This window comes from Protopterus annectens, chromosome 7.part0 (genome assembly GCF_019279795.1).
Source record: "Protopterus annectens isolate FY-2018-M chromosome 7.part0, PAN1.0, whole genome shotgun sequence".
Classification (NCBI taxonomy): Eukaryota; Metazoa; Chordata; order Ceratodontiformes; family Protopteridae; genus Protopterus; species Protopterus annectens.
This window is the reverse complement of record NC_056739.1, coordinates 1,623,653,836-1,623,679,051: the sequence shown is the minus strand read 5'-3', so window position 1 is coordinate 1,623,679,051 and position 25,216 is coordinate 1,623,653,836. Positions and strand designations below refer to the sequence as shown.

The window sequence follows — 25,216 nt, the reverse complement described above, 5'->3', positions numbered from 1 at the left end:
ACTGTGGAACACGGCCTTAAGCTACCAAATACAACTATAAGCTCAATTCCTACCAGGAAAGCAGAATGTTCTGGCAGAAGAACTAAGCAGAAATCTCATGGACCCTCATGAATGGAAACTGGAACCACGGATTTTCAACATGTTGACATGCAAATGGGGGAGACTAGACATAGATCTTTTTGCCTCACCCCAGAACTACCAGTTGGACAAATTTTGCACAAAAACCCGTCACAAAAAAAGCCTGGAAAGTGGATGCTCTGTCCTTCAGCTGGAAACACCTATCAGTCTTTGCCTTTTCCCCTCTGCCTTTGCTCTCAAAAGTTCTACTAACAGTCAAATAGGACAAACCAAAAATGATTTTGATTGCTCCGGACTGGCCACGCCAACATTGGTACCCACGCCTGTGCAGTGTGTCACAAATTTCTCCTTGGCACCTGCCTCAGACACTTTCCTTACTGTCTCAGCAGGAGAACCAAATTCTGCACCCTCAGCTCCAAACATTGAATCTTACAGCTTGGCTAATCATTTAAATTTCCCCTTAGCATCCCTCAGCAAACCTGTGATGGATGTCATTTTGGAGGCGAGAAGACCTAGTACTAGAAAATCTTATGCCGACAAATGGAAAAGATTCTGTGAGTGGAATCAATCTCAAGGGATGAGCACAGCAGTGCCCAATTTACCTCAGATTTTGCAATACTTGACCGAGATGTTGCACAAGGGCCTGTCTTTTTTCTTCCATAAAAATCCATGCCTCAGCCATTTCAGCTCATTACAACACAGACCCCCCCCCCTTCTCTCATCCTCTTCTAAAGCAGTATCTCAGAGGGGCCAAAAACTTGAGATGACCCAGGAGAGCTCCAACCCCTGCCTGGGACCTTAACTTTGTATTGGAGAAACTCACTCTACCTCCTTTCGAGCCAGCTGCAACTGCAGACTTTTTCTTTCCTGGAAGACAGCCTTCCTTTTAGCAACCACTTCAGCTAAAAGGATATCTGAATTGCAGGCCCTTATGGCAGTGGAGCCTTTCATCATCTTTCATGCGGACAGGGTGTCACTCAGGACCAATCCATCATTCATGCCAAAGGTGGTATCCAGTGTGGCTCTTAATCATTCCATTCATTTGCCAACTTTCTTTCCCAATCCACAGAACAAGGGAGAGAGGATTCTGCATTCATTGGATGTACACAAACAACTTAGATTCTACTTGGACAGGACTAAATCTCAAAGAAAATCTGAACAACTGGTGGTAGCATTTGCTGCAGGGGCAGAGGGGAAGGCTATTTCAAAGCAAACTATTTCTAAATGGATAAGCCATTGTATTCATTTCTGTTATAAGCACCATGGAAAACCTATCCCCCAGGGGATCAGATCTCATTCCACCAGGGCTGCCTCTACTTCAGCAGCCTTTCTCAGAGGTGTTCCTACCAGGGATATTCTAGAAGCTGTTACCTGGAGTTCGGTTCATAATTTCACCAAGCATTAGCACTTACAAATTTTCTCTATATCCAGAGCTGACTTTGCCGCTGCTGTTTTGCAGGGCCTTATAGCTGTTCCTGATGCTGTATAAATCCATTCTCCCAACCTTAGCTTTGGAAATCTACCCAAATGTAATGACTGCAACAGTGAAACACGATGAACATAGTACAGTTGGGTACACTTACCATAAATGTAGATGTTCAAGTGTATTCACTGTTGCAGTCCTGGTTACCCTCCCTCCAGCCTCCTGTTTTTTTTTTACTATACTTATTCTTTCTTTTACTATGCTTAAAAGCCTTTTTGGTGTATTTGCTTTTGTTTGGAGGTATACTTTTGTGTTTCTAATTATATATATATATATATATATATATATATATATATATATGTATTTTGATTCCCATTTGGGGGGCACCTGACATCTGGGGCAAGAAAAACTGATGTAATGGCGTCGGCTGCATGTTTTATACCCCTGACGACCTGACATCATGGAAGAAGGGACAGCAACTAACGCAGGACCCAAGACTTTGTTAATCAGGCCGACTGAGGGCAACCTGCCAGAAGATTGCCCAAATGTAATGACTGCAACAGTGAATACACTCAAACATCTACATTTATGGTAAGTGTACACAACTGTACTTTTAGGTTTCATTATTTCAGTATGCAATCATTTAGCTAATTAATAAAATCATCAGTCACAAACATTTATATCCGAATACTTAAATAATACAATGAAGCAACACACTTTGTAAAATTAAATCTTCAAATTTGCAATTGCACAAAGAAATACCAAATAAATGGGTTTAAACAGAGGGAAGTAAAAAATATAAATACAAAGTTCCAGCAGCTTATTTTGTCTTATCACTACCAGCAGCTGAAAATGACTAATTCTAACAACCTCTGACATAGAAGTCCACACTGGCAACTGGATTACAGTTTGTTTCAGAACTACAGTTCCCCTGCACACACTCCAGATGCAAGGCAGTAAACAACCTCTCTCTCATATATATATATATATATATATATATATATATATATATATATATACATATATACATATAAATGTGTGTGTGTGTGTGTCTAACTTTAAAAGAGCCTCAGGCAGTTACTTCCTGATAAGTCCAAGAAGTAAGGTGACTTATTCTTTTGACCTGAAGTAATAAGTTTTTAAGCACTGCAAATATGTGCAGATTTCAGAAGCCTGCTTTTCAACAGCTCCACTGCATTCTCACCTAAAGTAATTGCATATCCTGTACACTTGCATTTCAGTTGCTGCAAGACTTAATGAAAGCATCTGTATGCTTCCAATTCACTTACTGGGAGCAACAACCATAGTTTTACTTAATTTGTATTTTTTTTTGGAAAAAAATTACATTCACCTCAGTTTACAGTTTTCTGTATGTTTACTGAAAGACAACTGCAAATTTCAGTTCATCACATTTGAAAATAATTAAATTAGCTTTGGCATAGCACCACTTTTCTATACCCACTATGAATTAACCTATGCCAACAGTAAACATAAAAGTGCCTGGGGTGACATACCGCATCTATTTCATTTAAAACTTTCCACTGTTCATAAGGCACATCAAGGCACTCCGCAGTTTGAATAGTCCGTTTCATCTGGCTTGTCCAAGCCTTCAAGTCTTTAATATTCTGTTCTTTAATGAATTTGCTTAAAGCTCTGGCGAACTGTGGAGACAAAATGAAAATAAGTGATAAGAAAATTATGTAAAACAAGCTTTTGAAGTTATTACAAATCATTATTACGTATAGGGAATTCAGAAGTCTGGCATGCAAATGCATCAAATTCTACTGTAATTTGCTAAAGCACACATGCAGCAATAAACTGTTCCGAGGCAAACTCTATGGTGAAAGACACGCACAATGTTCTGCCTTGTTACTGGCTTTGATCTTCATCAGAACGGTGCTGCTTTCAATTAAAATAGGCTAATGGAGAACTAGGCATATACAGAGACATACACAGATAAACATTGCAGAATTTTTCAGCAGTGGTCTAAAAACTAAACCTCACAACCTCTCACAGACAGTTCAAGCAGTGGTCATAGAGAACTGCCTAAATGGTAACTATCTAAAAAATATTGATTTCAGTGGTGATATGGAACAACACATATCATGGGAAGTAGAGCCTGTCACTTCCTATTACTATTAGAAAATAAGATTTCTCATTTTTTTATTCAGTGAGTGAATAACTGCATGTTTACAATTTAACCAACATGGTATGCATCACAGCAGTACAATAGTAAGAACCATCTTGGCAGGAGAGCTGTAAATGTAAAATGGCCATGGATGTAAGCTTTGCTGGTGAAGAGGGATAAAACCATGACTAATACCAAGGGGACTTGAGTTTATTTAGTGGCTCAGGCACCTGATGTAGCTGGTAAGGGGAAGAAAGGAATGACATTGCTTGGCCTGCTGACCTCTACACATGAGGGGGAAAGTACAGTTGTGAACACTTATAATAAATGTAGATGTTCGAGTGTATTCACTGTTGCAGTCATTGCATTTAGGCTATCTGCTTGCAGTAGCCCTCAGTCGCCTTGATTAACAAAGTCTTGGGTCCTGCGTCGGATGCTGTACCTTCTTCCATGACATCAGGTCGTCAGGGGTATAAAACATGCAGCCGACACCATTACATCAGTTTTTCTTGCCCCAGATGTCAGGTACACCCCTAATGGGAAGCAATTAAATCTACAATTACAAGGATATAACTCCAACAAAAAAGCAAATACACCAGAAAGCTTTTTGAGCATAGTAAGGGAGAGTAGAGGTATAGCCAAAAGAAGAAAGGGGGCTGGAGGGAGGGTAACCAGGACTGCAACAGTGAATACACTCGAACATCTACATTTATGGTAAGTGTACACAACTATACTATGTTCTTCGTGTTTCACTGTTGCAGTCATTACATTTGGGTAGATTCCCAAAGCTATGGTTGGGAGGAGGAATTTAAATAGAATTAGGACCAGCTATAAGACCCTGTAAGACTGCAGTGGCAAAGCCAGCTCTGGATTTAGAGAAAATTGGCAAATGATAATGCTTGGTGAAAGTATGTACAGAACTCCAGGTAGCAGCTTCTAGGATGTCCCTGGTAGGAATGCCCCTGAGAAAGGCTGTGGATGTAGATGTAGCCCTGGTTGAATGGGGTCTGATGCCCTGTGGGATATGTTTTCCATGGTGCTTACAGCAGAAATGAATGCAGTGGCCTATCCATTTTGAAATAGTTTGCTTTGAAATAGCTTTCCCCTCTGTCCCTGCAGCAAATGCCACCAGCAGTTGTTCAGATTTCCTTTGAGGTTTAGTCCTGTCCAAGTAAAATCTAAGTTATCTGTGCACATCTAAGGAGTGCAGTATCCGTTCCCCTTTGTTCTGTGGGTTAGGAAAGAAGGTAGGCAAATGAATGGACTGATTAAGAGCCACAATGGATACCACCTTGGGCATGAAGGAAAGATTGGTTCTGAGGGACACCCTGTCCACATGAAAGATGAGGAAAGGCTCCACTGCCATAAGGGCCTGTAATTCAGATACCCTTCTTGCAGAAGTGCTTGTTAAAAGGAAAGCTGTTTTCCAGGAAAGGAATTTTAAATCTGCAGTAGTAGCTGGCTCGAAAGGAGGAAGAGTGAGTTTCTCCAAGACAAAGTTGAGGTCCTAGGCTGGATTTGGATCTCTCCTGGGTGGCCATAAATTTTTGGCCCCTCTGAGGAAAGTACAGTTGTATACACCTACCATAAATGTAGATGTTCGAGTGTCTTCACTGTTGCAGTCATGACTATAGGGTTCTCCCCTGCCGGCAGGCAGTCCTCAATCGGCCAGAATCCCAAAGTCTGGGTCCGGCGTCGGCTGTTCAACCATGCTCCCTGATGTCAGAGCATCAGGAGTACAAAGCTGACAGTCAACGCCATCTTCTCCAGTTTTTCTTGCCCCAGACGTCAGCAGTCCCAAAATGAGAAAGGTCCCATATCCTTTGCAACCTCAGAAGAATGGTGAAAAAAGGAACCACACAAAAGTAAAAATAAGAGGGGACAGGAGGGAGGGAAACCCAGACTGCAACAGTGAAGACACTCGAACATCTACATTTATGGTAGGTGTACACAACTGTACTATGTTCATCGTGTTTCACTGTTGCAGTCATGACTGTAGGGTAGAATCCCAATGCTGAAAGAAAGGGAGGTGGTCATAAAGAAGAAGGGGCTGCTAAAAGGCCCTGCAAGACTGCAGAGGCAAAGCCTGCCCTAGACTTAGAGTAGAGAGGTAAATTGTAGTGCTTAGAAAAAGTATGCACTGAACTCCAAGTTGCAGCTTCCAAAATATCTTTGGTAGGAACTCCCCTGAGGAAGGCCGCAGAAGTGGCAGCAGCTCTGGTGGAATGAGTCCGTATACTCCTTGGGATTTACTTTCCATGGTGCGAATAACAAAATCTGATTCCATGAGCAATCCATTTAGAAATGGTCTGTTTTGAAATGGCTTTACCTTGGGAACTTGAAGCATAAGAAACAAACAATTGTTCTGATTTTCTGATGTCCTTGGTTCTGTCCAGGTAAAAACGTAGTTGTCTGTGTACATCCAAGGAATGTAAGATCCTTTCCCCTTTATTTTGAGGAGTGGGGGAAAAAGTAGGCAAGTGGATAGTTTGATTTAAAGCCACTTTGGAAACCACCTTAGGCATGAAAGTAGGATTAGTCCTTAAAGACACCCTATCTTGATGAAAAATAATATAAGGCTCCACAGCCATAAGAGCTTGTAACTCTGAAACTCTCCTGGCAGAGATTAGGGCCAACAGGATAGCTGTCTTCCAAGATAAAAACTTGATGTCAGAAGAGGCGGCAGGCTCAAAAGGAGGCAAGGTTAGTTTTTCCAAAACATAGTTGAGATCCCAAGCAGGAATGGGAGGAGATCTAGGAGGTCTTAAGTTCTTAGATCCTCTGAGAAACTGTCTCATGAGCTGGTGGGAAAATATTGGAGGGTTTGTATTATAATGAGCAGAAATAGCAGAGGCATGTATTTTAATGGAAGAGAAAGAGAGACCCTTATTTAAGAGATCTGACAAGTAAAGTAAAATTAAAGAAATGTTCGGAAGAAGAGGATCAGAATCCTGCACTTGCATCCAGGAACAAAATCTTTTCCATTTTCCTGCATAAGATTTTCTAGTGCTAGGATGTCTGGCTTCTAAAATGACATCCATAACCTGCTTGGGTAGGAAAGAAGAAATCAAAGGCCCTGGATTAACCAGGCCACCAGGCTGAGAGTTCTGACATGAGAGTGTAGAACCTGACCCTGATGTTGAGAGAGAAGGTTCGGAGACTGAGGTAAAATCCAAGGGGGCTCCAGACATAGGTTTTTCAGAGTAGGGTACCAAAACTGTCAAGGCCAATTTGGGGCCAGCAAGATTATCATCTTGGGCTTGTCCTGTTTTATCTTTAATAATGCCTGTGGAAGAAGAGGAAGGCATATCCTGAGAGGTTCCTCCAACTGAATGATAGGGCATCCACTTTCCAAGCTTCTTTGTGGAAAATCCTGGTGCAAAAATTCTGTAGTTGATGATTGAGATGGGATGCAAAAAGGTCTATGTGAGGACATCCCCAGACTGCTGTTATCATCCTGAATATTTTGGTGTCCAGCATCCACTCGTGTGGATCCGAAAGGTTTCTGCTCAGACTGTCTGCCAGGAAGTTCAGCTTCCCTGGTAGAAACTGAGCTTGAAGGTCCAGATTGCAAGCTAGAGCTGTGTTCCATAGATCCATGGCTAGTCTGCAAAGGGGGTAGGAATGAGATTCCCCTTGCTTGCTTATGTACCACATAACTGTGGTGTTGTCTGTCCGTATTAGTAGTTGTCCTGGTTGTAGAAGATTCCTGAAGGTCATTAGAGCTTTCTGAATGGCTAACATTTCCTTTAAATTGATATGCAGGTGCTTCTGATCCTTTGTTCAAAGGCCCTGCAGACAGTTTCCCTGAAAATGGGCTCCCCAAGCATAATCTGAGGCGTCCGTGGTTAGAATCTGAGTGGCAGGAGGCAGACAGAAGGGTTTCCCTTTGTTTAGAGTACATGCCCTGGACCACCAAAGAAATTCCTTTTGAAGGCAAGGCAGGACGGAGATCAGTATGTCTAAACTGTGGCAATGCTGAGACCATACACTTTTTAGGTACCACTGAATTTTCCTCATGTGTAGTCTTGCATATGGTACGAGAAGGATGCAGGAGGCGATGTAACCCAAAGCCTGCAGGAATCTCCTTGCAGATAGCTGGGTTAAGGTTGCCAAGATTTTGAAAGTTGAAGCCAGCTGTAATTGTTTTTTGGATGTCAGAAATGCCATCTGGGTTGTGGTGTTTAGAAGAGCACCCAGAAAAGTTATCTGTTGTGAGGGTATCAAATTTGACTTTTTTATGTTTACAGAGTCCCAGGAACTTGAGGAGGTTCTGTACAAATTCTAGATGCTGGAGTAAGACATCCTTGCTGTCTGCCTGAATTAGACAATCGTCCAGATAAGGGTAAATTTGAATTCCCTTGAGTCTGCAGTAAGCTACTACTGGAGCCAGGCATTTGGTGAAGACCCTGGGCGCAGTAGACAATCCAAAGGGCAGCGCAGAGAATTGAAAGTGCCTCAATCCGGCTTTGAACCTGAGGTATTTTCTGCGTTCCTGCCTGATGGGAATGTGTAAATATACCTCCTTTAAATCCAAAGTTACCATCCATGTATCTTTGGACAGCATTGGAAGTAGCTGCTGTAAAGTAAGCATCTTGAATTTTGGAATCTCTAGAAAGGTGTTCAAGACTGACAGATCCAGAATGGGTCTCCATGAGGTTTGCTTCCTGGGGACTAGAAAGAGCCTTGAGTAAAAACCTTGTCCCATCTCTGAAAGTGGAACCAGTTCTATAGCTTTCATAGCCAAAAGAGCTTCCACCTGGTTTAAGGCCTCTGTCCATTGATGTTTTGGAAGGTCTGGCCATCCGCTTGGCCTTGGCAGGGTATGAAAATGGAATTTGTAACCTCTTAAAACCACATCCAGAACCCACTTGTCTTGGGTTATATGAGTCCAATTTTGATAAAAAAGAGAGAGTTTTCCTCTGAGAGGGGCTTCCAGGCAAGAAGTTCCTGCAGCCCAACAGAGGGAGTCATTGAGTTTGTTTCCTATGAGTTTGAGACCTGTCCTCTCCTCCCCTAGGGGTGGAAGCAGTCCAGTGTCTTGGTCTATAAGAAGCTTGTGTTTGAGGCCTTCCTCTGGAGCGTCTATATCTACCCCTCTGAGGCCTATCTGAAGTGGGAAAGGACCAATTTTTAGAAGGCCAATTTCTGCTAAATCTTGGTGGCTGTACCTGTAGGAAATATTTAACTGTTTGCATGGATTTCGCCTTATCCTCCATCTTTTTAATCACCTCTTCAGCTTTTGGTCCAAACAAGACATTATGCTGAACAGGAGCATCCAATAATTTAGCTTTTACTTGTTCTAGCAAATTTTGTTCCTTTAGCCATGCATGCCTTCTAATGACTGTGCCGGAGGCCGCAGCCCTACAAGAAGCCTCCAAGGCATCAAATCCACAGTGTAAACCATGCTTCCCAACTTGCTCAGTGGCATGCAATAAGTCATGTAATTCCTTATCATCTGCACAGGCAGAAATGGAAGTAAGCTTTTGTTTTAAAACAGACAAGATAAATTGCTGGTATTTCAGCATATGCAACTGACAGTTTAAAGCCCTAATGGACAAAGTAGTGGAAGTGTACACTTTTTTGCCCCATCTTTCTAAAGATCTAGAATCCTTTTCAGTGGGAATGGGATTTTTGGCAGAAGCGGCCTTAACTCCCTTAGTACCCTGAGAAATGGTTTCAGGGTCAGCAGAAGGGTTCTTGTATAAAAACTGGTGGGAATCAGGAACCCTGTAATATCTATCAGGCTTGACAGGAGCAGGAGGAAAAGAGTCAGGGGTTAAGTTAGCCTCCAAAAAGCATAATCCACAATATCCAAAACAGGAGGAAAAGTCAAGGGTCTATGTTGGGGGAGAAGAAGAAAATCCCTTAGTCTTTTCTTATTCTGAATACTCCTGTCCTTCCCAGTGGAAATGTTCCCTCATTTCATGCAAAGTTTCCCCAAAAGAGAAATCCTCAGGGGGAGAAGCTGAAGGAATGGATTCCTCAGCATCAGAATCCTCATAAGGAGGGAAAGAATATTCCTGGTCAGAAGAAGAAACTGAAGAAACAGAAGCCTGATCAGAGGAATCATAATAAACATCCTGCCTTGGCCTTTTATCTGGAGGGGGATGAGAACCCCTAGTCATAGTAAGTAAATCCTCCGCCATCTTGAGTAACTGTTTCTGTGACTTGGGAGCCGGTTCAGAAGAGGTCTGTGTTGCAGTCTTTGATTTAGAAGGAGTCTTTGCCTTTGTCTTTGCCTTTATTAGAAGCTGAGTAGGCCCGAAAACCCCTTCGGAAGCCGGTACCTGCACAGCGGCTCCGGACCCATCTGAAGGAGCATTGTCCGAAGGTCCTGCAATAGAAATATTTAAAGGCCTGGTTGGCTCCTCATGAGAGTCCGTTTCGGCCATCGGTTCTGAAATGGCCGACGACAGGGGCTACAAAAGCGCCTGACCGACGACGGTCGAACCTGAAGCTGGCTCTGCTTGTGCGCTATCATCAGATTTGGACCTCGGAGGCCTGTCTTTATCCTTGCGTCGTTTGTGAACTCCGGTAGCCGGAACCGTATCCAACAACATTTTGTAGTTAAAGCGCCTACCGAAGTAATGAAAAGCAAAATCGTACCTTTGTTTAATTGTACGTTGATTGAATCTAGCACAAAACCGACAACTAGCTACGTCGAGGTCAGGGCCTAAGCAAGGAATACAGTAAGAATGAAAATCCTTATGAGGTATTTGCTTCCCACATGAAATACAATTATTAACTTTTTCTGACATCGGACTGGAGCAAGAAAAGTTTCAACGGGTACTTAGCTTTGAGTGGAGAAGAAAGTCTTCGGACTGAAGTTTATCAGAAAAAATCATCAGGAGTCAGCCGACCGGCACTTGCGAACTGCTATCACCACACGGCAAGAAAGGCTGGAGAGGATGGCATCGGCTGTCAGCTTTGTACTCCTGATGCTCTGACGTCAGGGAGCATGGTTGAACAGCCGACGCCGGACCCAAACTTTGGGATTCTGGCCGACCGAGGACTGCCTGCCGGCAGGGGAGAACCCTACAGTCATGACTGCAACAGTGAAACACGATGAACATCTGCTTGAGCAGTGGGTGAGAGAAGAGGGGAGACTCTGTGCTGTAATGAGCTGAAATGGCTGAGGCATGAATTTTGATGGAGGAAAAGGACAAGCCCTTATGAAACATCTCAGTCAAGTATTGCGGAAACTGAGGTAAATTGGGCACTGCTGCACTCATCCCTTGAGAGTGGTTCCAGGTACAAAATCTTTTACATTTTGCAGCATAAGATTTTCTAGTACTAAGCCTCCTTGCCTCTAAAATGATATCCATCACTGATTTACTGAGGAATGGTAAAGGAGAGATTAGGTAATTAGCCAAGCTGCTAGGTTCAGGGTTTGCGGCTAAGGGTGCAGAATCTGGTTCTCCTGCTGAGACAACAGGGAAGGAGTCTGAGGCAGGTGCCATGGGGCCAAGCATGACACACTGGGCAAGAGGGGGTACCAGTATTGGTGCGGCCAGTCTGATGTAATCAAAATCGTCCTTGGCTTGCCCTGTTTGATCTTTAGTAGTACCTTGGAGAGCAGAGGTAGAGGAGGAAAGGCATAAACTGGTTTTTCCAGCTGAAGGATAGAGCATCCACTTTCCAAGCTAGCTTGTGGGGAATCCTTGTGCAAAATTTGTCCAATTGATGGTTCTGGGGGGAGGCAAACAGGTCTATATCTGGGCTCCCCCACTTGCTTGTCAACATGTTGAAAATCCTTGGTTGCAGTTTCCACTCATGTGGGTCAATGAGGTTTCTGCTTAGTCCGTCTGCCAGTGTATTTAGTTTTCCTGGCAGGAATTGAGCTTGTAGATTCACTTGGCAGCTCAAAGCTGTGTTCCACAATGCCATGGCTAGTCTGCAGAGGGGGTAAGAATGTGTACCCCCCTGCTTGTTTATGTACCACATGACAGTGGTGTTGTCCGTCTTTACCATTAGTTGTCCTGGAAGAATGTGGTCCTTGAAGGCTGTCAGAGCATTCTGTACAGCTAACATTTCCTTTTGATTTATGTGCAGGTGCATTTGACTTGGGTTCCATTTGCCCTGAATGCACTTTCCTGCCAGGTGAGCCCCCCATGCATAGTCTGATGCGTCTGTTGCTAAGGTTTGGGCGGCAGGGGGTAGTGTGAATGGTTGTCCCCTGTTTTGGTGGCAGGCCTCTGCCCACCAAAGGAACTCTAGGCATACGCAAGGTATGATAGGAATCATTGCTTCTAGATCCTGTGAATGTTGACACCATAGGCTTTTGAGATACCATTGTAGTTTCCTCATATGCAGCCTTGCATATGAAATTAGAAGAATGCAGGAGGCCATGAACCCCAAGGCTTGCAGTATTTGCCTTGCAGATAGCTGTTTTTTGTGACCACTTGTTTGAAGTAGGTTGTCAGATGAATCCGTTTCTCTGGTGTGAGGAAAGCCATCTGGGAAGTTATATTCAAGCTTGCTCCCAGGAATATAATTTGTTGACAGGGTACCAGGTGTGATTTCTTTCACTTATGGTGTACCCCAGACAAGTCAGCACCCTTTGAACAAAGGCCAGATGATTCAAAAGTATGTCCTGGCTTTCTGTCTGAATTAGACAATCGTCCAGGTATGGGTATATTTGAATATTTCTTTGCCTGCAAAATGCAGTGACTGGAGCTAGGCACTTTGTGAATTCCCTGGGTGCAGTAGATAAGCCAAAGGGCAGTGCAGAGAACTGATAGTGCATGTAGCCTGCTTTGAAACGTAGGTATCTTCTGCAAGATTCCCTGATAGGGATGTGCAGGTATGCTTCTTTTAAGTCTAGTGTTGCCAACCATGCATCTTTGCCTAGCACAGGAAGCAGCTGGTGAAGTCAGCATTTTGAATTTTGGAATCACCAGAAAGGTATTTAGAGTAAAAAGGTCCGGGATAGGACAGGAAAGGCCTTTTCTGGGTACCAGGAAAAGTCTTGAATAGAAACCTTGTCCCTTTTCCTCTTCTGGTACCAGCTGAATTGCCCCCATGCTTAAGAGAGAGAGAACTTGATCTTGGGCCTCTGCCCACTGATTTGCAGGTAGATCTGGCCACCCGCTTGATGTTGGTAATGTGTGGAAGTGAAATCTGTATCCTTGGGACACTATATTTAAAACCCATTTGTCCTGGGTAATGAGTTCCCAGTTTTTGGCCTGCAGACCAATTTTTCTGCATAAAGGAGCATTCAATTGGGAAGTGCTTGGAAGTTTTAAAAGCAAGTCATTGAGGTAGTTTTCCATAGGGGGGGGAGTCTTACTACTTCCAGATTTGGGTGCGGAAATCCCCCACTGCTTAGTCTTGTGTGTCCCCTAGGACTGAAATCTAGGGTTTCTGCTGTGACTGGGTTTGGCTTGAGAAGACCTGGAAGGGGCTGGAAAGGACCAATTCTTAAAGGGCCAATGCCTACTACATCTAGGAGGCTGAAATTGCAAGAAATATTTAACAGTTTGCATAGATTTAGCTTTATCTTCCATCTTTTTAATAATTTCCTCAGCTTTGTTGCCAAACAGGTGGTCCTGATTTAAGGGAGCATCCAACAGTTTAGCTTTAACATGATCAGGCAAAGATTGCTCCTTAAGCCAAGCATGCCTACTGAGCACAGACCCAGTAACAGCAGCCCTGCAAGAGGCCTCTAATTAATCAAATCCACATTGCATTTTATTTTTACCAACCTGTTCAGCAGAATGCATTAAATCCTGTAATTCTTTATTTTCAGCACAGTCAGGAATCAACATAATTTTCTGTTTAAGCAACCCAATAACATGTTGTTGATACTTCAACATATGAAACTGGCAGTTTAAAGCCCTAATGGCCAAGGTTGCAAAAGTGTAAACCTTCTCACCCCATCTATCCAGCGCCCTGGAGTCTCTATCAGAAGGGGTGGGATTTTTAGCAGTAGAAGCCTTAATGCCCTTGGGTCCCTGTGAAATAGTCTCTGGATCTGCAAATAGGATTTTTAAAAAGAAACTTGTGTGAATCAGGAACCCTGTAATATCTGTCAGGTTTTCTGGGAGGAGGCAAAGAATCAGGAGCCAAACTAGTTTCCGAAAAGGCATCATCAACAATGTCTAGTACAGGAGGTATAGCTAAAGACAAAAACTGGGATTATTTGGCTTATAAACCAAGAAAGAAAAAAGTTGCCAAAAACTGCTGGAGCCACGAATGTCGGAACCGATATTTTATTGAACGCACACAAAAACCGCTAAAAACACATGAACGCTTTGTATAAGAATTGCGTTTTCGTCTAAGCGAACCAACTTCATCATTGCTCAATGTAAATAGGAAAAGAACAATAACTTTTTAATTAATTAATTGTTTTTTGATTGGATTAGATGTTTTTGAACAACTTATAAAAGGGTGGTTTATTTTAAGGAGAGTATCTGATGAAGTTGGTTCGCAGTGGGGCTGCAAAAATGCCCCACTGAGTACCAGCGACCTGGCGACTGGCTTAGGTGAAACGTCGTCGGCAGCCTTGGACCTAGGCGGCCTGTCTCTGTCTTTATCTTTGCGTTTTTTCGGAATCCCGGTAGTCGGATGGCTAACCGACGACATTTCTGGATAATTAAACCGAGAACCGAAATATTTAGAGGCGAAAATATACCGATGACGGATAGTGCGCTGATTAAATAAAGCACAAAACCGACAGCAAGGTACGTCGTGGTCAGAGCCCAGGCAAGGAATACAGTACGAATGAAAATCTTTGCGAGGTATTTGCTTTCTACAAGTAATGCAGTTATTAACTTTTACTGACATCGGTAAGGAGCAAGAAAAGGCTTCCCCAATGGGGTACTTAGCTTTAGTTGAAGACTTTGGTTCTGAAACTTGAAAATGAAAATTTCAGGAGTCGGACGACCGGCACTTGCGAACTGCTTCTGCTTAGGGCACCGCACGGCAAGAAAGACTTACAGTGAAACACGAAGAACATCTGGTGTGTGCATTTGTGCTGTTTCCTCAATGGCGGATTTTCTGATGGAGACCCAAGACTAAAGGAAGCATCAGTTTAAGTGGAGGGTTAGCAGAATGTCACCTATGGAGATGTCTACCACTCCTTAAATGAGTGCAATGCACTTATCACCTGTTGAACCACATCATGCACGCACAGGGAATGCAGGACCTTAACATAATGTTAAACCATTTTCTTTAAGTAGAAGTGGCAGCTCTTAGGTCCTCTTTTTTCTTGGCACTCACTTCACCATTATAGGTAGGCTGGTAACTGCAGCTTGGCAGGGTTAAACTGGGCAAAAAGGAGCAGAAATGGCCTGTATCTTACTAAAGCTAGGGCTGTTTTTACAGTGGTGCATTTTATGGTGAGACATTGTATCACTCGTTCAATATGAAATCAACACTTATTGCTTTCAGCTTCTACATTTTCCTGTTTACATGCTGTATTATACATCAGACTGTCTAATATTAGGAAAATGGAAACACAAAAACATGAAATGATAGTGTGGCTTTTAATTTTGCATTAAACCATCAGGGTACTCCAAGTAGCTATCCAGTCTCAATCTTCAAGCATTTTCTAGCAACCACATCCTTTCTCCATTTTATTTATTTATGTATTTGTTTTTGCTATATACAAGTGCACATATGCAATAGACTGGTCTGATACTTCAGAGCAATAGTGGAAATTTCAACACAAGACATGCAACCAAATCGAATATCAACTAAATTTATTTATTTGACATTCGGTTACTGAGAAAGTCTGACTGGGTGAGAAACCCATTTTCAGCGGAGGCCTGGGGAAAAGCTCCATTACAAAGTAGACTAGTTTAAAAGCTTGTACAATATTTAACAGCATCATACTAGTACAATACAATAGTGGATAATAATAGACAGTAGTATACCAATGAATAACAGTGTACAGATGTTTACAAGGTTACATGATGGAAGCACAATGATACACAGCAATTGATTTGCAAGAAATTAAAAAAAAGAATTGGTTAAGTTGAAAGCAGTATGCAGACTGTTAAACATCTGACAAAGAAATCCAAAGGCAGTAATAATGACAGTCATGACAACTCTCATCTAGCAGTACTGGAACATAAAAGCACTCACCTGCAAAGTGCTGGCCTTTTGCTAGTTTAACTAATTACGAGTTATAGATTAGAGACTGGCTATGCACTTGCTTTTTCGTTTATTACTAACTGCTGTTACCCTTGTTATAATATTTACATGTTTTTACTTTAAACTCTAAAAAACATTATGTACAAAAAAGGTTTCTTAGAATGATGTATCTTTTGAAACTAATTGCAAAGTTTCATTAACATATTGATGGGAGAATAATGTTGAAGAGTTCATAAATAAGTGCAGATTATAGTTAAGTCACTGCCCAAAGCTACCTTTTCCATGCATGCAGATCCTGATGTGGTAATGTTGGATAACTATCCACAATATGCAGAATGAAATTCAATACATTTTCAGAGTAGTGGGTGTTCAAGCAACTGTCTTCTACCCAGAGTCAAATGGTGAAGACTAGAAGACATTTCAAAATCTGACCAAAATCTGAGAGGATTACTATAAGTGCATATTATGTGGCTGTACACTTAGCATTTCTGCATTACAGGAAAACCCTTTAGAAGGTGCAACAAGATGCAAGTTAAAACAGAGTACCTTCCTCTGATTCCAACGTCATGAAAGATTGTCTGACAAGGACTCCTGCAGCAGTTACTAGTGTACCAGCATCAGAAGTATGGAATATAAACTTCTCCTAATATTCCACGTTTGAAAGATTATTAAGAAAACCAACAAGATAAACATACAGTACCAAAGAATGGGAAGCATTTAATAATCTGAGCTGCATCTAGTGAACATGCTGCTACTGGTGTTTGAGCAAAAGAAAACCACTTGAAATCATATTTACATCTGAATTTCTAAAAAGGACTTAAATCTAATTTTACATTTTGCTTCATTATAAAATAAAATGCTTTAACTTTCGAAGGGGGATATATAAAATATGTGTGCAGCTTTAACAGACTTGGCAATTGTAGTTATGTGGTCTAGTATCCTGAATCTACTGCAAAGTCTAAAATAAATGTTGATGGTAGCTGACTGGATGCATTCATGTTTATCTCTTTATAATGACCGTTATGAATATTGGGTACATTTTCTTAGGAATTCTATCCAATATCGTCAGCTGCCTGTGATCTTCGTCTTAGTATAATGGACAGAAGTGATCACAAAGAAGTCAGCATAAGGTTGACAGGTCACAGACGGACTCCACTCACCTTAGTGTTTAGAAAGTGAATCCATCTTCTCATGGGCTGAAGATGCAGAAATCTGGATACTTACAGCCTGTAAAATATTACCCCTCATGACCAGCTTCAAAGTGCGAATGCATGAACTAAGGTTCTTCCTCCTCCTCCACAAAAAACATTCAGGCACTGGGGATTTCTGGGGGAAAGAATGTAAGCCATGTATCAATCTACTGAAGCCTGCCTAAATGTATTCCTAAAGGCAGGATTATGGAGAAGGGAGAAGCTGTAGTTTTGCAATGGAGGCTCTTCACAGGAGTGGGACAGGAAGGCAGTGTGCCACTTACCAGCTTTAGGGGAAAGCCTATTCAAGGACCTAGTTAGGAGAAGGGAGGAGTACAAAACTTCACACTGGAGATATGATGACTTGTTTGATACCTGAAACAAGACTTCCAAGAGCAGTGTTGATGGCATGAAAGACCTGCACTAGCTGTGTGTTGACATTAGGTATTGTCTCCTATAAATGTGCCCCCACCCCACATCACTAGATTTCAAACATTTTATGTTCAGGTACTGAACAGCGATTCCTATTCCAGACCCTCCCCACCCCACCCAGAGCAATGCGTCCTGCTGAACAGGAGAAACACCTTGGGAGAACAGTTCTCAGCCTTGAATATACCAATCTGCAGTTGGCTGCCCAATGGACTGTGCCATAGGATCAGGTGGCCAACATGGTCTGGCCAAACAACTTTGTGCAGAACAGCACCTATGACTCACCTATTCTATGGATACAGCCTCCCCAGTCTCCTTGTTATTCTTTAAGGAGGAGATGGGCAACTTTGACAGCATAATAGTTCAGGGTGAGTTCAGCACCTGTGAAAATTTGGAGGCATTTCTGACATGGACTTGCATCTGGAAGGACTTGACTGAGACTTGTTCTCCATATCTTTTTTATTTCTTCAGTGTGCTAGCACAGACCACATGCTACACTTGGAGACCTTACCTTCTGAATTCCATGCAAGTATGTTCCAGCAATTACCATCCTCTGGGTAGAGAGACAGACCAGGAGCTTCTTCCCAAGGCAGATGCAACTGGCCAAGTTAAAACACTGACACTTACAGTAGTACTTAATATGCCCTTCTCTTGGCAATAAAGACAAGGTCAAGGTGGGTCTTCACTTGTTACATGATGCCAAACATACACTTGGTAACTTTAGTCTTAAGCACCAAAACCGGAAACTTTTCAGTGACACACATTAGGCTCAAGATCCAAGCTACGGAAGTGCCAGAAATATCACAGGTGACTTCACGGGATAGGTATAGTCCTCCGAAGTCCATTTGTAATGTGGCTGTGCATGTCAGTATGGGACATACTTGTCTCTGAGAGTGAGATCTTCAGAGATGCATGCTGAACAAAGCATTAGGAGCTGCCAAATGCCCTGTAAAATTGCAGTGGCAAATCCAGCCCTAGAGTTAGAGTAAAGTGGAAGGTGGTAATGCTTAGAGAAAGTACTGAACTCCAAAGAGTGGCTTGAAAAAATTCTTTAGCACCCCCCTTAAAAAGCTGTAGAAGTGTGAGTAGCCTTGACTGCCTGAACCCTTTAGTTTCTGCTCAAATAATATCGCAACTGTCTGTGTATATCCAAAGTGGCAAAAACCTTTTCCCCTTTTTTTTGGGGGTTTGTTTAAAAATAGGCAAAAATGAATAGTTTAAAGCCAAAGCCACTGAAAACCACTTTAAAGAAAAAAGAAGGGTTAATACCACAAGCTACTATCACTTGTTACAAATTAAAAAAAGGCTCAAGGCTGCCTGAATAATTCAGCCTAAGAAAAAAAACAGTCTTTTGTACTCCAAAATAAAAATCCCCTCCATTTATTCATGTGAACTCTTGTGTACTAGGCTCTGGGCCTCAAAAAATAATTCCAAGGCAAAGGCCATGAGAGGCTCCTGTACCACTTCTCTCAGTAATGGGTACCAGTGCTGTGGCCAGCCAATCTGCTATTAAAAAAATGTTTGCTTTGTCCTGTCTGACCTTCAGCAGAGCATTTTCACTTTGGGAGGAGAGGCAGGCATAGCATACAGTTTGTGCTTGCCCAATTGAATGAGAGAGCATCCACTTTCCAAGATGGGATGAAACCCTTCTTTTGTGCAAAAAGGCTGGTAATTTAGTGGAGAAGCGATCTATGTCTCACCGTGGGGGATCCATAATTGTCTGCTCAACACATCTGCTAAGGAGTTCTGTGCTCCTGGGCAGAAACCTTGCCTGAAGATTTAGCTGTAAACTGAGAGCAGTCTCCCACAAAAAATTTTGTCTGTTCTGCATATAGGATATAAGAATGCTCCCTGTTGATGTACTCTTTTGTTTGTCCGGGGTCAAAAGCCATCTGGGACGCTGTATTCAGTCTCACACCCAGAAAAGCGCCATGTCCCAGAGGAGACTAGACTGACTTATTTCTTCTCATTCACAGAATATTTTAACACTGCCAAACACATACTGTAAAAACTGAAAAAGTGTGATGAAGAAGTTCAGTCTCGGGGCAGAATCAATAAGATAATAAATATTTCCTCTTAGCCTGAAGAAAGCTACCCACTGAGCCAGAACCTTCTGCCAACACTTCTCAGAAGGTAGATAAGCCAACAGTAGAGAGCTTCAAAGGGCAATGCAGAGATGATAAAACATGAAGTCCCAGCCGAAAACATAGGAACATGCCCTGAAGGAGGCCTGATAGGAACATGAAGGTAAGCTTTGTGATCGCCAACATCTCCACGTGTTTCCCTTTTCTTGGTACTAGAAAAACAGAATAAAATAATCCCCCCACCACTTCTGGCAGGGACCCCGGGATATGGCCCCTATTTGAAGTAGTAAGTTTTGTTTGTTGCTGAGGAGGAACGTCCGCATGCCTTTGAAAGGAGGCAAGGTATGGAAATAAAAACTGTAACCCTGGTGTATGATATCCACACCCATTTGGTAATCAACATCCAATTTTCCTTAAAAGAGTAAACCTTCCCCTCCAAAGGTGCTGCCAGGCAAGAAGGATCTCTGGCAGCTGAAAAGTAGGTCATTGGGCCTGTGTTTTACGAAAGACTGGCCCCCTGCCTCACCCGAAGATTGTGCAGGTGAACTCTCTGTCTAGCCTGAAAAAAACCTCTGCTGCTGCCCCCTACCCTAGATCTACCCCTAGACTGAGAATCATAAGAAGGAGGAAGGATACCTAAGCAGGCAGGCCTTCCTACAATACTAGGCTGGCTGAACAAAAAATCCAAAATCCTTGTCTTAACATGGTCAGATAAATTTGATCCCTTTAACAGGGCTGCCTGCTGAGGCTAGAACTAAGCAGCAGGCAGCCACCAGCTAGACGCACAGCATCACCACACTGTAAAACCACACTGTAAAGAATGTTAATCTTGCAGAAGAGACACCAATGCTTTCGCCCTCACACCTTTTCTCAAGGCACCTTCTTTCCCCATCTATCCAAAGCTCTGGCTTTATCTCTAGGGAACCGATTTTTTTACAACAGAGCCTTGACACCCTTAGGTCCCTCCCTGACTGACAGTTTCTGGGTCAAGCCCTAGGACTATTATAAATATTTCATTTGAGCCCTAACTTGTATACCTATCACTCTAACAGGAGCAGAAGGCAGGAGGCAGAGAATCAGGGAGGCCCTGAAGCCTCATCTTCCACACACATCCAGAATAGGGGGCAGCCAAGGGCCTATGTGGGGGGGTGGGGAAAAAACTCTAAAACTTTTTTCCTAGAATCAGAGTCCCACTCTTAAAATTTAAAATGTTCCCTCATAGAATGAAGTGAAGTGAAAAAGAAAAAAAATCCTCTGGAGGAGAAGCAGAAGGAGAGAATCAAATCATCTAGATCAGAATCTCAGGAGGAGAATCAGCTGAAGACTCTCTGAAGACTCTGAAATATCGAAGCCTGCTCAACCTGCTCCACACTACCCCTCTTATCAGGAGGGGGCATAAGCATGTGCTTCTTGGCACACAGACCCTGCTGAACCAGGAGACACACCAACAGCTGAAACTAGCCTGCCCTGCTCTGGGCCTTGCCTTGGAAAAGAAGGAAGGAAGGCCCACCACCTAGGGGGGAGGGAGGGACAGTAACTTGGAAGCACCTTCACAGCAGCACCCCTCTCCTGAGAGAGAGAGACCAAATCAAAAAAAAAGACTCCCCCCTGAGACTCCAGAGAAACAGCCACAGAACAACCGGGTTCCACTACAGCCTCTAACCTAAAGAACGCTGACTCCACCACGACTCATCTTGCTTGGGTTGGTTTAACTGTTTTGCTTCTTATGCGCCTTCGGGGCCGAGACCGGCTACGGCCTAAAAGACCGCACAATCCAACCTTCGCTTATAGTGCTTTATTGAACTCTACAGCAAAGCACACCAAACAACACCGTGCTCAGGCCCCCAAACAAGGAATACAAAAAGAATGATAATCCCCCGGTATATCTGTCCTCTGAAATACACTGTAAGTGGAGATAATCAGCCAACTGTATAACCTACTGAGGGCAATCTTCAGTGTTAGACCCATTTTATTTATCTAACACTGCCTTCCTGCTATGAAACTATGTTGCAGTAGATCCTCTGCCCAAATAGCCTCTAGACATTAAGAGATTGTAAATGAAAACAGCTGAGGAAGGAGTACAGTCATTGCTATCTTCAAACAGTGAGTAATTTCAGCATGCTAATGGTGACACCACATTATCCCATAGAAATGTTCAAATTTTTCCTTGAGAATATATGGCTAGAAGCTGCACTGTGGATGACATAAGATAAAAGGCACATTAATATATAAACAAAGAAATGCACACACACACACACACACACACACACACACACACACACACACACACACACACACACACACACACAAAGAGTACCTCTTTTCCCCGTTGTGACAATCCAGAGTCTCCCCCAATTCTTCCACTCAGATTGAGAGTACTTTCACCATGACGGCAGAGGTAGATGGAGCGTGGTGTGATATGAATATTCATGAGGTAGTAAACAATCCTACTCTGAATGTGGTCAAGTACACGATTCACAAGATAACGCTTCCCAACATCAATAATTTTAATATATGAAAGTTCCCTGTAACAATAAAAAAAAAGAAGTTACATACTCACCATAATGTTCCATCTGTGTTGTCCATTTTCATTCTTCCTCAGCTGATGGGTTTGGATCCGATCCCTCGGATCTGACTCGGCTGTTGCTAGAGCTCGTGGCAACCAAAAAACATTCGAGCTTTTCCCTTACCCATAACGCACCAACCCCAAGTACCTCAGATTTGCTGATTTTACTATGAAGGAAATATCTGTAGTCAAATAGGAAGAAGATTATATCTGGAACTCAATATAAAGGACAGTGATATCCTCTAACCACTCATTCTTCCAGGAGTTTTCAAAGGATGGAGGTTGGTGGTTGGGGAGTTGAGGAAGAATGAAAATGGACAACACAGATGTAACGTTATGGAGAGTACATAACTTTTTTATCTGAAGTTGTCAATTTTCATTCTATCCTCAAGTGATGGGACAGAGTCCCCAGCTACCTAAGATCAAGGAAGGATATTTCTGAGCACAGCTGAACTAAATGATGCTCTACCTCTGGAGACCAGATCTAATTTGCAATGAGAAACAAAGGTATGGGCAAATATCATCCATGGACCTTCTAGAATGAAATACTGCAGAAGTTGCTATGCATCTAGTGGAATGAGTCCGTAATGGTGTTGGTAAGGTAATGTCCAATTTGTTATAAGGTGGGAGGTTGGCATAATGGTTAAGGTGTTTACCTTGCAGACACAAGGTGCAGAGCTTGATTCTCATATGGGATAATTGGCTAGTCTTAAAATGGCCCACAAGGGCAGTTAGCCTAGTACTAATCTATGAACCTATGAAATACAAATCAATCAGCCACCTGGCTAAAGTTACTCTGGCAACTGGCTTTCCCAATTTTACTTCTGCAAATGAGACAAACTGTCAGTTTTTCTGATGTCTTTTGTTCTATGTAGGTAAAATGTAATTGTCTGTGAACATCCAATAAATGTAACATGTATTTGGTCTTGTTAGCAAACTTAGGAAAGAATACCAACAAATTAATGGACTGAATGATATTGGATTCTGATACCAGCTTAGGAAAAAAAAAGATGCACTGGTTCATACTGTAACTCTATCCTTGTAGAAAATCAAGTATGGAAATTTTGAGGACAAGGCTTGAATCTCAGAAATTCGTCTGGCAGAAGTAATGGCTACCAGAAAAACTGTCTTCCAAGAAAAATATTTAGGGTCACACTTAGCTGGTGGTTTGAAGTGGGAATGAGTAAGAGTCTGCAGTACCAGATTCAGGTCCCAAGGGGGTAGTGTATTTAAAAGGTGGTCTTAGAAGAAGAGTGCCTCACAAAAAGACTTTGCAGAGCTTATGAGAGGCACAGAGGAACCATCAAATCCAATGTGAAAATTCAGTCTTGTTGCTAACTGAACCTTAACTCTAGAGGAACTAGCTCCTTCATAGGTTCATAGGTATGTACTAGGCTAATATCCCTGGGACCTTTACAAGCCTAGCCATAGGATTTCCCTGGCATAGTGCCCCCGACCTTAGTTTCCAGTGCCTCTGTTGAGTAGAGCCACTGGAGTTATCCCCAGGGTGAATTTTCTGTTTCCCATCCACTCATCAAGATTTCTCTTGAAGAGGATCAACGAGGTGCTCTGCTTGACATGTATGGGAAGTCTATTCCACAGCATGGACAGTCTTTGAGTTATGAACCTGTCCCTCCAGCATGTTCTGTTAATTGTGGTAATGAGATTGAGGTCTCTGGAGCGTCTGGTGCGGAGGGGATTGGGATTTCTTTAGATGTAACATTTTTAACAGAGCTGGGTCAGACATGACTTTGTAAGTCAAACAGAGATTGCCTCTAAGTAGGCGATATGAGACAGAAAATAGTTGGGAGTTTTTTGCGTCTGTCCATATAGGGCAGGTGCTTAAGGCCTAGGATCCTCTTTGTGAGATACTTTTGCAGCCTCTCCAGTTGTTGCAGGTGTCTAGTGAGGTACATGTCAAATGGGCCATTGCACTCAATGATTGGCCTAATGAGGGAAGAGTAGAGGAAGACAATGACATCTTTCTTCCTGGATGCAAAACCCTTAATAATGAGATGTGCCACATAGAAGGACTTTCTGACCACAGTGGCAATGTGGTAATCAAAACAGAGGTTGCTGTCAACCTGTGTTCCCAGATCTCTTATAACGCCTTCTGTGTTCAGTGGACTACTATCAATGTGGTAATTCATGGGAACCGGGTTTTACCCAAAGGGGATGACAACACATTTTTTGGCATCAAGCTTAAGGCCATGGTTCTGACACCAGCTGTTGGTCTCAGTTAAACCATTCTGCAGGATGTTAACATCACTTGAGGAGTTAATAATAGCTCCCAACTTGCAATCGTCTGTGAACTTTGTCAGCCAGAGTCCCTTCGTGTTGCCCTGGATGTCAGAGAAGTAGATATCAAACAGGAGAGGACCCAGACCGAGCCCTGTGGGACTCCACTCATGACTAGTCGGCAGTCTGATTTAGTCAGCTACTTTCACACTGTGGGTTCTATTTGTTTGCAACCCATCTAGTGATATAGGGGTTGATGTCTAGCTTATTGAGTTTTTCTATTATTCCTGAGTGGGGAATGGTATCAAAAGTCTTGGCCAGATCAAGGTAGGCTGTATGAACCACCTTGCCTTCATCCACAGCTCTGGTGACTGACTCAAAGAAGTTGACCAAGTTGAGCAGGTGTGATCTACCCTTCACAAAACCAAACCATGTGGGATCCAGAATTTGGATATTCCCTGTATCCTTGTTTATTAGGCCCATGAGTATGTGTTCCATGGCTTTGCATATCAGGCTCATCAGGCTAATGGGGCGATAATTCCCAGGGTCTGTAGTCGCTCCTCCTTTGTGGAGAGGGATGACTGCAACAGTGTGCCATTCGGTAGGGACAAAGCCTGAGGTGAGGCTATGACTGAACAGGACACACAGATGAGGTGCCAGTTCACTCTGTAGTTCATGGAGAATACAGCCAGGGATATTGTCAGGTCCCATAGAAGCTGTAATCTTGGCCTTGGACAGTGCTGTTTTAACCTGTGCAGCAGTAATACTGGGTGCCTGGCAATCTACTGGTATTGTAAGTGGTCCTTTGGGGAGGAGGGGTAAAGTTGGCACAGAATCTGTCGGCCAGTACACTGGCAATATCTGCTGGCTCGGTACAGGAGGTACCACTGTGCAGTAGCTCAGAACAAATCTGGGTATTGCTGTGGAGATTCTTTACATAACTATAGAAGACCTTGTGGTTGTCTTTACTATCTGCTGCAA

General features: G+C 42.8%; 1 protein-coding gene across 3 annotated transcripts in view; it reads right to left on the bottom strand.

The window, feature by feature from the left end:
• Positions 1 to 25,216, bottom strand: part of LOC122807151 (6-phosphofructo-2-kinase/fructose-2,6-bisphosphatase 4-like) — an 877,767-nt gene that overhangs the window by 420,554 nt on the left and 431,997 nt on the right. For all 3 annotated transcript variants that reach the window (XM_044078168.1, XM_044078167.1, XM_044078169.1), the window contains 2 exons: positions 21,749 to 21,956; positions 3,016 to 3,162 (listed from right to left, as the gene is read on the bottom strand). In XM_044078168.1, the coding sequence (XP_043934103.1) occupies positions 3,016 to 3,162; positions 21,749 to 21,956 (355 nt within the window). The remainder of the gene's footprint in view (positions 1 to 3,015; positions 3,163 to 21,748; positions 21,957 to 25,216) is intronic.